The following is a 16381-nucleotide window of genomic DNA, read 5'->3' on the forward strand; positions in this document are numbered from 1 at the left end:
TGCCCGGGTTTCGGGCTCAATCCCCAGTAGGGGGCATGCAGGAGGCAGCCAGTTGATGATTCTCTCTCATCATGTATGTTTCTAGCTCTCTCCCTCTCCCTTCCTCTCTGAAATCAATAAAAATACATTTAAAAAATTAAATAAGATATGGGTTACTTGCACGTTAAAAGGGATAAAAGCATAAGAAAGCCTAGCTGGCTCCAAACCCACCACTAGGATGACTTACTCTATGATCTCAACACTCAACCAACCTGTGTAGCCCGGGTTTTTATCTCAAAAAAAATGGGTCATAACATCTCAAAGCAAGATGCTACAAGAATAAATGTTAGAATGAGAAGTATCACATTACTGAACAAGTTATTAGAGAAAAAGAAAGGTAGAAATGAGGATAGAATGGGCCAGCAGGATAGAATTTAGCTACTTGCTACTAAAAGATTTTTTGAAAAAAGTACAAAGGTGAATCTGAAAAAAATTAGAAACCATTAATAGTATTAGCTCTATTTAGTCAAAGTGGCTCACTAAGGTGAATGGACAAACAAACCGGTACATTCAAACAATGGAATATTACTCAGTGCTAAAAAGAAATGAGTTATCAAGCCATGAAAAGACATGAAAGAAATTTAAATGCACATTACTAAGTGAAAGAAGCCTATCTGAAAAGGCTTTATATACTGTATGACTCCAACTATATGACATATGGAAAAGGCAAAACTACAGAGACAGTAAAAAAAATCAGTAGCTGCCAGGGAGTGGTGTGAACTAGGTGGAGCACGGAGGATTTCAGGGCAGTGAAAATACTCTATGATACCGTAACGGTGGTTACAAGCCATTATACCTTTGTCCAAACCCATAGATGTACAATACCAAGAGTGAACCCTAATGTAAACTACTTTGGATGACAATGATGTGTTAATGTAAGCTCATCAATTATAACAAATGCATCACTCTGGTGAGGGATGTTGATAATGGAGCAGGCTGTTCATGAATGGGGGGCAAGAAGGATATGGGAAATTGCTTTCTATACTTCCTTCCATTTTGATATGAACCTAAAACTTCTCTAAAAAAATAGTCTTGATTTTAAAAAAGGGCTATTGGGCATGTAAACTTCAGAGAGTAAGCAACGGAAAAGAGGTTACAAAGAAAACAGCTGAGCCCTGGCTGGTGTGGCTAAGTTGGGCGTTGTCCTGTGCATTGCTGGTTTGATGGTCAGCAAACATGCCCAGGTTGTGGGCTTGATCGCCTATGGGGGGAGTGCAGGAGGCAGCTGATCCCTGTTTTGTTCATATCAATGCTTCTCTCTCCCTTTCCCTTCCTTTCTCTCTCAATAAAAAATAAATTTGCAAAACAGCTGAACACCTGCCCAGGGTCATCAAGACACTAGGATGACCCCACGTGTCACACTATTGACTCTTAGCATCTACATGACATCCAGATGCTGGCAACGGGCAAAGGTCTGAAAATGTACCACCAAGGTAACCAAATCATCAACAGCTGGTTATAAACACTTCTGACTTATATACAACACAAAAACCCAGGTGTCCCCTTGAGTTGATACATAAATTCTGAACTGCCCTCTACAATCTCAAAATAAATAATTTATTACCACTATAGTATTTGTAATGAATGAGATATTTCCCACTAACATTCAGTTTCTACCTTTTTTCCTCACTATTTTCAAGGAAGCCCCTGAGAAATAAATACTTTGGCTTAACTTTTTAACCTACATCAAATGGGTTAGGCAAAATTTTAATATCTTATTGCTGCTTTATAACGTTGGCTCTAAATAGACTCTGCTCAAGAAAATAAAGCTTTGTATATACCTTAAAAAATATTTTTTTATTGATTTCAGAGAGGAAAGGAGAGGGAGAGAGAGATAGAAATATCAATGATGATAGAGAATCACTGATCGCTGCCTCCTGCACACCCCACACTGGGGATCGAGCCTGCTACCCAGGCATGTGCCATGACTGGGAATTGGTCGGACGCTCAGTCACTGAGCAACACTGGCCGGGCTAAAGAAACCAATTTTACTATAGACTAAATAATATAAATAAGAGTTTAGTTCCTGCAGTATCTCATCAGCATTGTAACAAAATGACTTTTGTGCCGAAACCGGTTTGGCTCAGTGGATGGAGCGTCGGCCTGCGGACTGAAAGGTCCCAGGTTCGATTCCGGTCAAGGGCATGTACCTGGGTTGCGGGCACATCCCCACTGGGGGATGTGCAGGAGGCAGCTGATCGATGTTTCTCTCTCATCGATGTTTCTGACTCTCTATCTCTCTCCCTTCCTCTCTGTAAAAAAATCAATAAAATATATTTAAAAAAATGACTTTTGATAACCTGCTCTAGTTAGTAACAAAAAGATATACTGAATGTAATAGCATTTTATATTACCTTAGCCCCAAGTTATCTTTCTGATCTAAAACTTTTTAAGATGATAGATTTCCTTTAGTTTTAATGCTCTTAATAGGTTTGCAACTCATCCTAAGTTTATCTTCACATATAAATGTTATAGATCTAAAAACAGCCAAATGTAGAAAGTTAAATTTACCATGCAAATAGCTAAACAAATCCACCAAATCTGTGTGCTTCTAGACCACATCCTCATACATTTATATCTGATCTTATTTCCAAAGAGGCAGTACCAATTACACTTCATTCAAAATCAAATATAACTTCTATACAAAAGCCACTAACAACTAAGATGAATGCACTGCTACATTAATTATCAAAAGTTAACAATTACTCCCTCCAGAGATGGAGTGTAATTCTTCCAGCTCCCTTGAGTGTCACCTTAACTACACACTTAGTGACTAGCTTCCAAAGAATAGAATACAGAGGGAAAAAACAGTAACTTTACAGTGGAGAAACCTGGCAAGCACCACCTTAGTCACGTGGATCAAGGTTACCGTAACCTGTGCAGTCATGAGGGGGCACTTCCCCTCTGTGGTATTCTTTCCAAACATCCACAATGAATCTGGCCAAATTTTAAAACCTTATTATGATGACGTCTAATCATGAGAGGGGTGGTGGTAGGGGGATACCACATAAACAGAAATTGAAGAGCACTCCAAAAAAATACCTGATCAGTACTGCAAAACAATTAAGGTGATGTAAAACAGTGAAGGCGTGAGGAACTCGACTTAAGGAGACATGACGATGATATGTAATGTGGTATCCTGGAATGGATCCTGGAGCAGAAAAAAACATTCATGGAAAAACTGGTGAAATCTAAATAAAGCCTGGAGTTTAGTGTACCAACACTGGTTTCTTAGTTTTGACAACATAAAATGGTAACATAGGCCCTAACCGGTTTGGCTTAGTGGATAGAGCATCAGCCTGCGCACTGAGGGGTCCCAGGTTCGATTCCAGTCAAGGGCATGTAACTTGGTTGCGGGCACATCCCCAGTGGGAGGTGTGCAAGAGGCAGCTGATCGATGTTTCTCTCTCTCTCATCGATGTTTCTAACTCTCTACCCTCTCCCTTCCTCTCGTAAAAAATCAATAAAAATATATTTTTAAAAAATGGTAACATAGAGATAATTTCTATATTATCTTCACAACTTTTCTGTAAATCTAAAATAAAAAGTTTAAAGATACTAAAACATGAAGCAAAACTGATCCACTATAGGCACTCAGAACTTAAATATCAATAAAAATGTTGGCACCTAAATTTTCTGCAAAATATATATTTAAGATATCTGAAGAGTATTACAAAGCATAATGGGAAAATATTTAAATGCTTAAATACAGAACTGTTTCAAACTCTGACGGGATCCTATCCTGGCTCTGGGAATATTATTTTACTCAGTTATACTCCCATTCCCTAATTTACCTTTTAAAAAACAAAATATAGCCCTAGTTGGTTTGGTGCAGTAGGTAGAGCGGTGGCCTGAGGACCAAGGAGCCCCAGGTTCGATTCCGGTCAAGGACACGTACCTTGGTTGCAGGCTACTTCCCAGCCCGGGCCCTGGTTGGGGCTCGTGCAGGAGGCAACCAACTGATGTGTTTCTCTCACATCAATGTTTCAGTCTGTCTTTCCCTCTCTCTTCCACTCTCCCTAAAACTCAATGGGAAAATATCCTTAGGTGAGGATTAAAATAAAAAGTACGTAATTTAGGTAATTAAATATATAAAATTTTGAAAGGAACAGCATGCTGCCATTCTAGCCTGATAAAAGCTTCTATAAATCAGGCACTCTTACGGTCTTATTTCATTTTTTAAATTGACAGAGCACATACAACTCAGACACCTCAAGAATACTAAAACATGCCCTCACCAATTTGGCATGTACGGGAAGAAGCAACCAATAGATATGTCTCTCTCACATCAATGTTTCTCTCTCTCTGTCTCTCCTACCTTCCATTCTCTCTAAAAATCAATGGACAAATATCCTCAACACAAATATCCTCAACAACAACACAAAAAAGACTTAAAAAAGAATACAAAACACAATGCCATGTAATCTATTGTTGTACAGAGATACCAGAACGTTTATATAAAAACCTACTAAGTCATTTTGTTTTTATTTATGACTCTTAAATTCATAAACAAGATTAAGTGAGGCATTAGGCTATCCTGTTTTAATTATATTTTTCACATAACGAAAGTGACCACTAAGTGGCGAAACTGATTTTATAATTCACTAATAAAAAAGTAGACATTTCAACTTTGACTTTTTTTTCCTATCAATAATAAAAACAAAGTTATCAGAATTTATAGCCAAGCATCAGTATTTCACAAACTGTTACAGAAGGCCACAAATGATATTGCCTAGAAAGAATACAATTATTAATTTCAACTAGAGGAGCCCTTATATTCAGAAAGTAACCATTGCTTTGTAATACTATTATTTGCATTGCAAGTTTTCTCCACATAGAAGAACATGCTAAAATCTATGTAAGATTCTAAAATTTCACTTTAAATAATAAAATGTCATCAGAACTTCATCAGAGTTGACCAAACACTCTAAGAATGACATTTAAGAACTAAAACAGCCAGAACAGACTAAAATCATTACATTTTATCCAATTCATTCAAATGAGTAATAAGCCCAGCCGGAGTAGCTCAGTAGTTGTGTCAGCCTCTGAACCAGGAGGTCACGGTTTGATTCCTGGTCAAGGCACATGCCCGGGGTTGAGGGCTCCATCCCTGGTGTGGGGTATGCAGGAGGCAGCTGGTCAGTGATTCTCTCTTATCACTGATGTTTCTATCTCTCTTTCCCTCTCTCTTTCTCTCTGAAATCAATAAAAATATTTTAAAAAAAGAGTAATAAACCCCAATTAAATGTGGATTTGGGGGGGGGGGTAGGGGCGGGGTTTTTTTGCTTTGTTTTAGAGAAAGGAAGGAAGAGCGAGAAAGAGATAGTAACATCAATGTGAGAAAAACATCAATTGGCTGCCTCCTGCATGCCCCACACTGGGGACTGAACTGGCAGCCTGGGCATGTGCCTTGACCGGGGATTGAACCAGTGACCTTGTAGTACATAGGACAACGCTCAACCGAGTCACATAAACCAAGGCAAGCCCCAATTTAAAAGCACCCAAGTCATACACTATTTTTTTATTCTGTAAAAAATATAATTTCAAATTCTATTTCCCATCAATCAAATAAAAGGTAAGACGTATCTCTGTCAATTAAGATAATCCAGTTCAAAGGCTTGAATATATATAATTATACTACGTCACCCCCCAGAAACAGAGAATAAGCACAAGCAGACATTCTGTTAGTCATTCTTTGAATTATAAGATGCAAAGGGGCCAAAACTCTGCCGGGAATGAGCTCCCATAGGGCAGGGGACTACTATTCCCTTTTACCTTTTCTGAAGAGCACAGGAGGGTACTGGGTGATAGAGACCTCTAGGCTTCCTACCTTGAGGACTTAAAGGAAATAGTTAGTAGCTTCTGAATCTCAGGAACACTGACAGGACTGTATAATATTAACTTAGAAAAAACGAACTCTTCATAGACAAAGAGAGACCAATACCTTTAAAATATAAGAACACAAAATTCAGGCGCCATGTTCCAGTGTGCCTGACTTCACTAAAAACTAAAGCAAATCTAAGGCAGAGCCTAGTCTTACATTCAGAAGGTATGTAGCAAAGTTGTAAACTACTATACATTTTTAGCATAAATAAGTATGAGTTTGATAAATAACTGCCTAGCTGCACAAAGTGAAATAAGCCAAGTATTCTCTGATTTCCAAATTCCTAGAAAAAAAGGACCTGGCTTCACTACTGCTTTTAATAACCTGGCATGTAAGATACTGTAAAGGATCTGGAAATACCTTCTCCCTAAAGGTTTATTTATGTATTTTCCTGCCAATGAATTTAACTGTCTTGCGTGATTTCTAGAAATTAGTCAAAATATAAGCTAGGGCCCTGGCTGGTTTGACTCAGTGGATAGAGCATCAGCCTGCGGACTCAAGGGTCCCAGGTTCGATTCCGGTCAAGGGCATGTCCCTTGAGTGCGGGCACATCCCCAGTAGGGAGTGAGCAGGAGGCAGCGGATCAATGTTTCTCTCTCCTCGATGTTTCTAACTCTCTATCCCGCTCCCTTCCTCTCTGTAAAAAATCAATAAAATATATTTAACAAAATATATATATATATAAGCTAGGAATACTAATAGAAAACAGACATATACATTTGAAATACTGTATGAAATGATAATATAGTCTTTACAAGCCAACGACAGTCTTCCTGATGTATTACGGTTTACATGTTATACAATTCTTAGCTTAGTCTCAAAGGAAAAGCCACATTAATTAAAGACAGAAAGAATCTGGTACCTAACTCTTCTAACCCAAGAGCCTACAGAAAAAAAGATAAAAGCAAATGTGTTCACAAAAGCATGAATGACTCAATACAGGTATACTTAAATATATGTCATTTGATAATCAAAGACAGCATTCAAGAACTGCTATTCTTTACTGCCAGGAAAAAATGGGCAGCAATCCAGATAATTAGACTAAAGAACACACTCAAAAGCCCTACTTCCTCTCCTCCTTCCACCCATAAAACAAATCTGACTTTAAAAAAAAAAAAAAGAAGTTTTTGTTTTTAATCCCTAAGAATACAAATGAATAGAAAGGCAAAAGACAGGTTTTTCCCCCCTCTATATCAAGCTGGTAGCTATGGCGAATTGAATGAATTAGTTGGTAAAACTAACAGTTGCTAATAATGTCAAATTGTGTTGCCAAGATCAATGATTCTGCTATCAAACATATATTATATTCTACATTTTAATATACTTATATATACTCTACAGCAATACTGAGATCAGCCACCAAGTTAAGATAGCTAAAACTCCTTTTGTCAGAAAAAGCCTCAAGCATTTAAAATGCATTTCCCTCCTATGCTCATCCATTTGAATGTAAATATAATTTGTAATAAAAATCTGAAATATCTAAGACCTACATCATGGCATGCTTTCACTGTAGGAGCCTTAGTATAGATTAGTGATCTAACCAAGTACAGTGGTTCCTCCCCCCACCCCCACCTCCTTATGCAGTTTCCCTTTCTGTGGTTTCAGTTATTCATGGTCAAAGTAATAAATGGAAAATTCTAGAAATAAACAATCCATAAATTTTAAACAGCATGCCTTTCTGAGTAGCATGACAAAATCTCGCGAAGTCACGCTCCACCCCACCCCAGGTGTGAATCATCCAGCATATCCCCGCTGTCCACACTACCTACCCATTAGTCATTTAGTAGCCATCTTGGTTATCAGATCTACTGTTAAGGTACTGCAGTGCTTGGGTTCAAGTAACCCTTATTTTACTAATAATGAATGGCCCCTGAGCACAAGAGTAGTGATGCTGGCAATTCAGATAGGCCAAAGAGAAGCTGGTAAGGGTATGTATGTATAGGCAAAAACATAGTATATGTAGGGCTCAGTACTATCTGCAGTTGTAGGCATCCAGTGGGAGTCTTAGAACATATACCCTGCTGATAAGGGGGGGGATGACTGTACCAGCTGACAGTTGTGGGACCCAAAAGCTATACATAATTTACCATTTGTTAATAATAATATTTTTTTAAATCCAGTTTATTTTCCTATAGAGTGAAATAAAAAGGGTTATGTAGTTTCAAAACTTTGTTGCTAAATTAGGAGATTTACTAATTTATTCACAGATTTAGACAAATAACTAGCAAAAGAGCAAAGATGCAGTACTCTCTATAAGACCATAAAACAATATATGCAACTATATCACACCTGGTGGTCTCTCATAGACATGATTCCTACCAAATCAACCTTCTACAGACAGACACTACACTGGAAATGTTTATCTGCATTTTTTAATTTTTAAAATTAATCTTTCAGAAATTGTCTATGTAATATAAAGTCAACTGATTGAAAGCACTATCCAGATAACCAAAGTTATACTGGTACAATTTAAACAAAAACAGCTACATTTACTTTCACTAATATAAGTAGTACTCCAATTGCTTTTAAGGTAACACGAACCAGGCACATGCTGTATCTAATTTTCTATTTATATTACCTCAACTAAGATTTTATAATCCAAGAAACCTTGAACCCCAACCGGGTATCGCAGATAGCTAGAGCATAATCCTGATATACAAGGTTACAGGTTTGAACCCCAATCAGGGCACATACAAGAACCAACTAATGAACATATCATTATCAATAAGTAGAACAACAAATCAATGTTTCTCTCTCTCTAAAAATCAATTAAATAAAAACTAAAAAGGAAGAAGTACAAAAGTATCCCTAATTTGAAGATCACCATTATCACAAAAAACATGAAAGTTTCAACAAAGAGATCAGAACTCATCTTTCATCACTATATCAGGCTGGCTGCTTCAGTGCTGAAATGACACCAAGAAAAACACAACAGAACAAAATGAAAACCCATTGAATGTGGGCCCCCAAATTTTTAATTAAATATTTTACTTCAAATGTTTACCTTCTTGGATATAGAATCCCATTTTTAGAAAATAGAAATAACCCAAAAATACAGGAAAAGACTTATGCATGAGGTTAATTTCAATCTTATTTATCACAGAAAATGGCAAAGAAGTACACCAATGAATGTCATATTACATCAGTTATTCATTATGTCTCATATATTTTTAACTGTGAAAAATAATTGCAAAAATATTAAGCAAAAAAACGGCACGCACAGTATAAGCAACAGGTTGAAAAATATATCCTGGTGGTGTGTGCATGTGTGTGTAAAGGTTGATGAAAAAGACATCATAATGGTCAATGGGAGGAAAAGGAGACTTATGTAATACTTTAAACAGTAAAGAATTTAAATTTTAAAAAAACCACATCATAATGTTAACATTTACAGACAATGGTTATTACATTGTGGTCCCTAGACCAGCAGCAATAGCAGCAGGGAACTTGTTAGAAATGCAAGTTGCCTTAACTGGTTTTGCTCAGTGGATAGAGCGTGGCCTCCAAACTGAAAGGTCCCAGGTTCAATTCCAGTCAAGGGCACATGCCCAGGTTGCAAGCTCGATCTCCATTGGGGGAGCAGCCAATCAATGATTCTCTCTCATCACTGATGTTTCTATCTCTCTCTCCCTCTCCCTTCCTCTCTAAAATCAATAAAAATATATTTAAAAAGAGAAAAAAAGAAATGCAGGTTATCAGGCCACACTCTAGACCAGTGAATGGGACAACTCCAGGGGTGAGAACCAGCAACCTATTTTAACAAACCTCCAGATAATTGAAAACCACTGTCTAAAGCAGTGGTTCTCAACCTTCCTAATGCCGCGACCCTTTAATACAGTTCCTCATGTTGTGGTGACCCCCAACCATAAAATTATTTTTGTTGCTACTTCATAACTGTAATTTTGCTACTGTTATGAATCATAATGTAAATATCTGATATGCAGGATGTATTTTCATTGTTACAAATTGAACATAATTAAAGCATAGTGATTAATCACAAAAACAGTATTATATACGTGTTTTCCGATGGTCTTAGGCAACCCCTGTGAAAGGATCGCTTGACCCCCAAAGGGGTCGCGACCCACAGGTTGAGAACCGCTGGTCTCAAGGGTAGAATTATAGATAACTATTTTCTTTCCCTTTTTGTAACCGACATTTTCCTCAATTATTTTAGTACTTGTATAACCCAACTAAGTTTTTTTCATGGAAGTATTTCATGAAAATGTACACTGTGGGTCTACAGTTGAAAACCTATTGTGCCCTGGCCAGGTTGCTCAGTGGTTAGAGCGTCGGCTGGTAGACCAAAGGGCCGAGGGTTCGATTCACAGTCAGGGGCACGTACCCCAGTTGCAGGCTCAATCCCCCACCCTGTGGCCCCAGTCAGGGCAAGTAAGGGAGGCAACCAATCCATGTGTCTCACATAGATGTTTCTCTCTCTTTCCCTCCTCTCCTCTTCCCTCCCTGCCACTCTCTCTAAAAAAAGAAAAGCTATTTTATAGGTCTGAATTATATGCCTAAAAATCAAATGATTCTTGGAACCATTAAATCTGTTAAGACTAAACAAGATACTAAATTATAAACACTATATATAAATGTAGGCCAAGGTACTGGGGAAATTACACACTAGGAACCAACAAATCCATGGTTTTCTAACACATGCACACAAACTGGGTAAGGGACTTTTACAGGTCACATGTGCAAAAGATTTTCCCCCCAAAAGCCAACTTTTTAGGCTTGCGTGTAATTTACTAGAACTGCACTGCAGGAATCAGATGTCTTGAAGCTGTGAATGCTTACTCATATAGGTACCTGCTTAACCAAAATAAGTACTAGTATGTTATATTTGTCACCAAAATCTAGGCAGAGGAGACAAATTCAGAACACTGGGAGTTGCCAAAGCCTTGACTCTGAGCTTAAAAACCATTCAACTGTTCTACCTTCTACCTCATCATCTCACTAAAATAGAGGCCAAAGGAAATAAAAGGCAAAACACAAGTTCCCAACTGACGCTGGAGCTAGTTAAAATATTACATAATTGTCTACACTTTGAGCACAAATCAAAGAATAACAAAGATTACTAACTTAGGAATAGAATAACTACTGATTAATAGCAAAATACTAACACTGATGTCCAAGACAAATAACTACACATTTTAATGTTTCTTATTTCCATTTTTTTAACATCTTTTAAATAACAGGAACACAGATTCCCATACATCCCATCACATAAAATTTACATTTTAACCTTTCTATTCCTTGAAAAGTAAAGTCTGAAATTAAATACAAATTATTCAGAAGGGTGATACAGTGCTAACCTTTAAAAAAAAAGTTTGACTAGTTACAGAAGCATCATGACTACCCACACTGAATTTTTCCCTACTAAACCCCCAGCACCTTACATCAAACCTGGCATCAAGGGGGTACTCAAACATTTGAGGGGATGAACTGTTATTAAAAGCTTCTGAACCCGCCCTAACCAGTATGGCTCAGTGGATAGAGCGTCGGCCTGCCGACTGAACGGTCCCAGGTTCGATTCCAGTCAAGGGCATGTACCTTGGTTGCGGGTACATCCCCATTAGGGGGTGTGCAGGAGGCAGCTGATCGATGTTTCTCTCACATCGATGTTTCTAACTATCCCTCTTCCTTCCTCTCTGTAAAAAATCAATAAAATATATTTTTTAAAAAAAATAAAAAAAGCTTCTGGACCCTACGGCAGATAGCCAGGATTCTGTAGGAGTCACTAACACTGTTAATGAATTTAGTGTAAGTCATTGCCCCTTTTCTAGAACTCTGCACACTTTTGCAGGGGAAGCTTACATTTCTACCATACTTTTAAATCTCTGCATGAGTCAGTTAAGTATACTTAAAGTAGCAACATATCCTGTTTTAAATTTCTGCACTCCCTCTGAAAAAAGGAATCTGAAAATTCTTGGTATTATAAAGTAAGTTCCAAAATCTCACAAAAACAAGTACAGTGTATGCCAAATTCCCATTATTATCGCATTTACTTTTCTGATTTAGCCTTGAACATTTCTTTCACTCTATGAGATCAGATTTTCCTCGCTTCCTTTTAAACCTTGAAAACGCACTTGATCCTGTAACACCACCCACAAGACCTCCCCAGCCACCAACTTCTTTTGCATGTAAACACTCTTCTGGCCACACACTCCATCAGCTGTTTGGTGGTAGCTCCACCCCTCCTCCTTTTCCGGGTAGTAACAGAGCAGCCAATGAGCTGTGAGGAGCTGTGCCTGCGGCCTTTTGCCTGCATACGCTTTTCCAAAACAAGCAGCTCCAGCCTTCAGCAGGGGCCACTGGTTCACAGATAAAAGGATCACCAGGCTGTGCAACAGGGTGAGCCGTCTGACCCCACCAACAAGGAAACCCGTGTAATCTGAGCTGTTTGTTCCTCCACCAGGGAGAATTTAAACTGATATTCCTTTAGGGCAAATCACGATTTAAGGTCACCAGAGTCCCAGTTCTTAGACAATCTAAATAATCAGCAGGGTTTGAGATGGAAACCTCAAAGGTTGCCAAACTGGAAACAGCATAGTATCACTAATCTACCTGACTTTGCAGACAAATGGCCACACTATTCACAGCCATTCCACAGGATTGGGGCCAACTGCACATTTCTTGACTGGGACACATTCTTAACTAGGCCCCAAAGTCATGTGTGTGCATCAGTTTCTAGGCTCCTGGAGAGGTTTGCACAACACTCAGCAAAGGATCAGAAGAGAAACAATGAATGAGTCAGAGTTTCAGAACATAGTCGCCCAGAATCGGTGCAAAACACTCACTCCCTGTATAACTTGGGAGTCAGTTCTCCTACCAAGCCCCGGCTCTATAAACAACCAGAACCGGAGTCTCCTAGCCAGGTGGTGGAAGGCAGTGGCCAATTTGTTACACATCCTCTTCCCTCCCTACCCCCACACCACTACTCTCCTATTATACAGGTTCCCTACGAGGCTGTAAATCGTGGTGGCATAATTACACTCAGGAGACATCCAAAAATGGGCTGAAACAGGAGACTGCAATGAAACCAGTTATCAGCCTCCACACCAAAGAAATCACCAAGGGACACTGAGGGGCAAAAAGCAAGTACATTCCTTCAGACCTTTTCTACTTCCTCTCCTCTATCTTTCCTTTTCAACCCCCAGCCCTTTTACACAATTGTACTCATTTTCATAGTGGGCTGGGCCATTTTTTCCCCCTTACATTTTTGGCTAAATATACCATGCTCAAAAACTGTTGGCTCCATTTGGGCCTACTCATGTGAATTCAACAGAGAAAGGAGGCCACCTAATCCTTCTACCCCACAAGACACATGCACACACAAAAGGAAATAGCGAAAAATTTAACTTCCAAACTATGTGAGCCCAGAAAATAACAAACACAAAAGATAACCTCTGCCTTTTAAATCCCCAGACGGTTGTCCTATCTCAGAGATCTATGATTTTAAAGCGCCTCAGCTTTCTTTTGTCAGAAAGGAGGAAGGTGGGGAAAGAACAGAAGGCCAATGCATCTTAGCCTTTCTTCATCTTCTACTAAAAATAAGCTATGAAACAAGCCACTTAGGGGAAGGAAAAAAGAAAGACACCCTGCTGTTCTTTGTCTGTTTTCCTCTCCCTCTCCGCCCCCCACACCCCGACTCCTAAACGCGGTAATCATTCTAGATGCCACAACTACTAAATGAACAAAAGGCACTGTATGGAAAAAGGCATCAGGTCAAGTTAGGCCTCACCCTTCATCCTCAATCTTCTAAAAATATATGTATATAATTTGAGAATCTGACACGGATCAAAACCAGCTGGCCTCCTCTCACCCACCCCCATCCCAATTAAACATTAGGTAGAAATTTACATTAGGTGTGACAGTAACTCTCAAGTCAGGATAAAAATATCTCAGAATCTGCCACCATGTCATTTCCTAGTTTCTCAACAAAAAAAAAACACCCGAAACTGCTTTGTGTAAAATGTACACACTGCCATAGTTACAAGTTTTCCTGAAACCTTATGAAAAGCCAACATTACTGGTATCATTCACACATTTACAAAACTCAATCAGAGCCACAAACAGCTCAGAGAGTCTCACTTACGCCTGGAAATACGTGTGGTACATAATCTGTATTTTATTACTTGCTCCTCTCTCTCATCTCTACTCCCACCTCCCCCAAATTCCAAACTTGAAACCCTAAAACTCAGAAGTCTATCTGTTCCTAAGGTCTAGCCAAGTTTTCCCAAGTGAGGAGATAAACACCTTCTTATTCCTAAAAAGATTATGAAAAGAAAAATCTCTTGCCCAGGCAACTTCCCTCCCATCCCCCCCCCAAAAAAAAAACGAAATGCAAAAACTACTTGTTTAAAACTTCAGCGAATTCCATAACTTAGTATTTGACAACTATCATCGATTGCTACATAGAGGTGAAATGCCCAATCAAAAACAGTAACAAATGAAAAAAGGAATTCACCTGAACAATCTAGCCAAACAACTTGAGTTATATAAACAAAACCCTGCAACAGGGGGAAATGGTGGGGGGATGGGGGTGAGAGAGAGGCAGCAGCAGCAGGAGACAGGACTTTTTAACTGCTTCACACGCTAACACTTCCCACCCCTGTGTCCCCCTCTCCTCCGTGGTGAGTTGTTCAGAAAACTGGGCTCATTTCCTCTCCCCCCGCCCCAACCCCTAAATTACCCCTCAAAAATGTTCTCCATTTGTCAGAGGAACCTTCGCGACTTTCTCTAGTTGTCATGAAATAATCAGTCTGGACTCCAACCAAAACCACTGCCTGGAGGACTCTTATCAGCTACAGCTTTTCCCACTGCTACCTCCAGAGTGTATAAAGTTGGGGGGCGGGGGAACAGGACAATAAAAGGTGTCATTTGGCAATTACTCCCCAAGAACCTTGTCTTCGTAGAGGGAGTTGGCTTAAGTGGCCAGGACGGGGGGCTACTTGGCCACGGAGATCCTCTTTCCCTCCCTGCCCCCAGCTGTCACCGCCACAACACGGAGGTGGCCTGCTGGAGGCCCTGGGGGCCCCCGCCACGTCCAGCTACGGGTGGGATAGGCTTTGTCACGGGAAAGAAACACGGTGGGGCTCTCCTAGGGGCCAGGAAAATCAGCAGGGGTCTCTGATTGACAACACCCGGAGCTCTTTTCCGCTTACAAGAAGGGGCAACGAGCAGACTACTCTCTTCCTAATATAGAAAGGAATTAGGGATAAAGGAGGTCACTCGAGTTACCCCAGTTCAAGCAGCACTGCGAGTGGGGAGAATGGAGACATCTCAAGAAAGGGAGAAAGGCTCCCCTCTCGGGAATTCCTACCTCCAGTTCCCAAATCAAGGGCAAGCAAGAGGAAAGAGACCCTGAAGGTGGGCTAGGTGGTGGAGAGAGACAGCCGATCTTGTCTCCTCCCCCCCCCGCCCCCCCCAAAAAAAGCCGTCTTGGGAGTCCAAACGTCGTGGAGCAAAGTCACAGGCACTGGGGGGGTGCAGGAAGAGCGAGGAAAAACGCACATTTCGGGGTTCTGCAGATAAAGGGGAGCTGAAAAGGCTCTCGGTTCCTGGGAGGTGCCAAGGAGCCGCCGTAGGCACTGGGGGCAGGGAGGGAGGGAGCGAGCCCGGACAGTGGCCTGGAGCGCCCCGGGGCCCTGGCTGGGTTTCGGGGGCGCCCGAGGCATCGCCGCACCGCCCGCTGCCTACACCCGAATCCCCCCTCCACGAAGGATACAGCTTGACCACATCCGTGTCCATCCGCCGCTTGCCCGGACTGGGGGATGACATGGTGTCGCCGCTGCCTCCCCGTCGCCTGCGCCGCCGCCGCCGCCTCTCTTCCTTCCCCCGCCGTCTGTCACGGGCCCCGGGCCCCGGCTCTGAGGAGCCCGCGGCCGCGCCGGCTCCTCGGTGGAGGTGGCAACACCCCCGCGGTCCTGTCGGGGCCAGTCAGCCGCCGCCGCGCCCCCCGCACGGGGGAACACCGGGCACTGTCCGGCCGAGTGGGGGTGGGGACCCCGGGCGCCCGGCTCGGGCTGCTCCTCTCCGGCTGTGGTTCCGCCGCGGCCCGGCCCGGCCCCGGCGCTACGCTGCGCCGCGCGACGCTCCCTCCTGCCCGCTCTCGCTCTCTCGTCTGCTCGCCGCTCACCCTCTCGCTGGCTCCCTAGCAGCCTCCTAGACCAGCAGACGACTCCAGCTCTGTCGGCCTCTCTACCCCAGCCTCGCTCTGGGCGCCGTGACGTCACCTCTGTGACGTCATCGGCGGGGGCGGGTCCCGCGGGCGAAAAGGGGTGGGCCGCCGCCGCGACGTGGACTTTCCTTGGGGGATTCTGGGAGATGTAGTTTCTCTTTCTCCTGCCTGCACAGCCCTCTGCCCCCCTCCCCCTACTTCCTCACACACTTAGTCGCTCAACTGCCAGTGTCGTTATCGTCCTCGTAAACGATAAGAGTAAATAATAGCAATCA

The 16381-nt window shown here is 41.5% G+C and overlaps 1 protein-coding gene across 2 annotated transcripts in view; it reads right to left on the reverse strand.

Moving 5' to 3' along the window:
- Nucleotides 1–16163, reverse strand: part of UBE2H (ubiquitin conjugating enzyme E2 H) — a 109358-nt gene extending 93195 nt beyond the window's left edge. Inside the window, exon 1 of one of the 2 annotated variants that reach the window (XM_059711785.1) lies at nucleotides 15654–16163. In XM_059711785.1, coding sequence (XP_059567768.1) covers nucleotides 15654–15706 — 53 coding nt within the window. In that variant the 5' untranslated portion in view covers nucleotides 15707–16163. The remainder of the gene's footprint in view (nucleotides 1–15653) is intronic. The other variant, XM_059711784.1, reaches the window with a different exon arrangement.
- Nucleotides 16164–16381: the final 218 nt, after the last annotated feature.

Source organism: Myotis daubentonii, chromosome 10, assembly GCF_963259705.1.
Source record: "Myotis daubentonii chromosome 10, mMyoDau2.1, whole genome shotgun sequence".
In the NCBI taxonomy this organism is placed as follows: Eukaryota; Metazoa; Chordata; class Mammalia; order Chiroptera; family Vespertilionidae; genus Myotis; species Myotis daubentonii.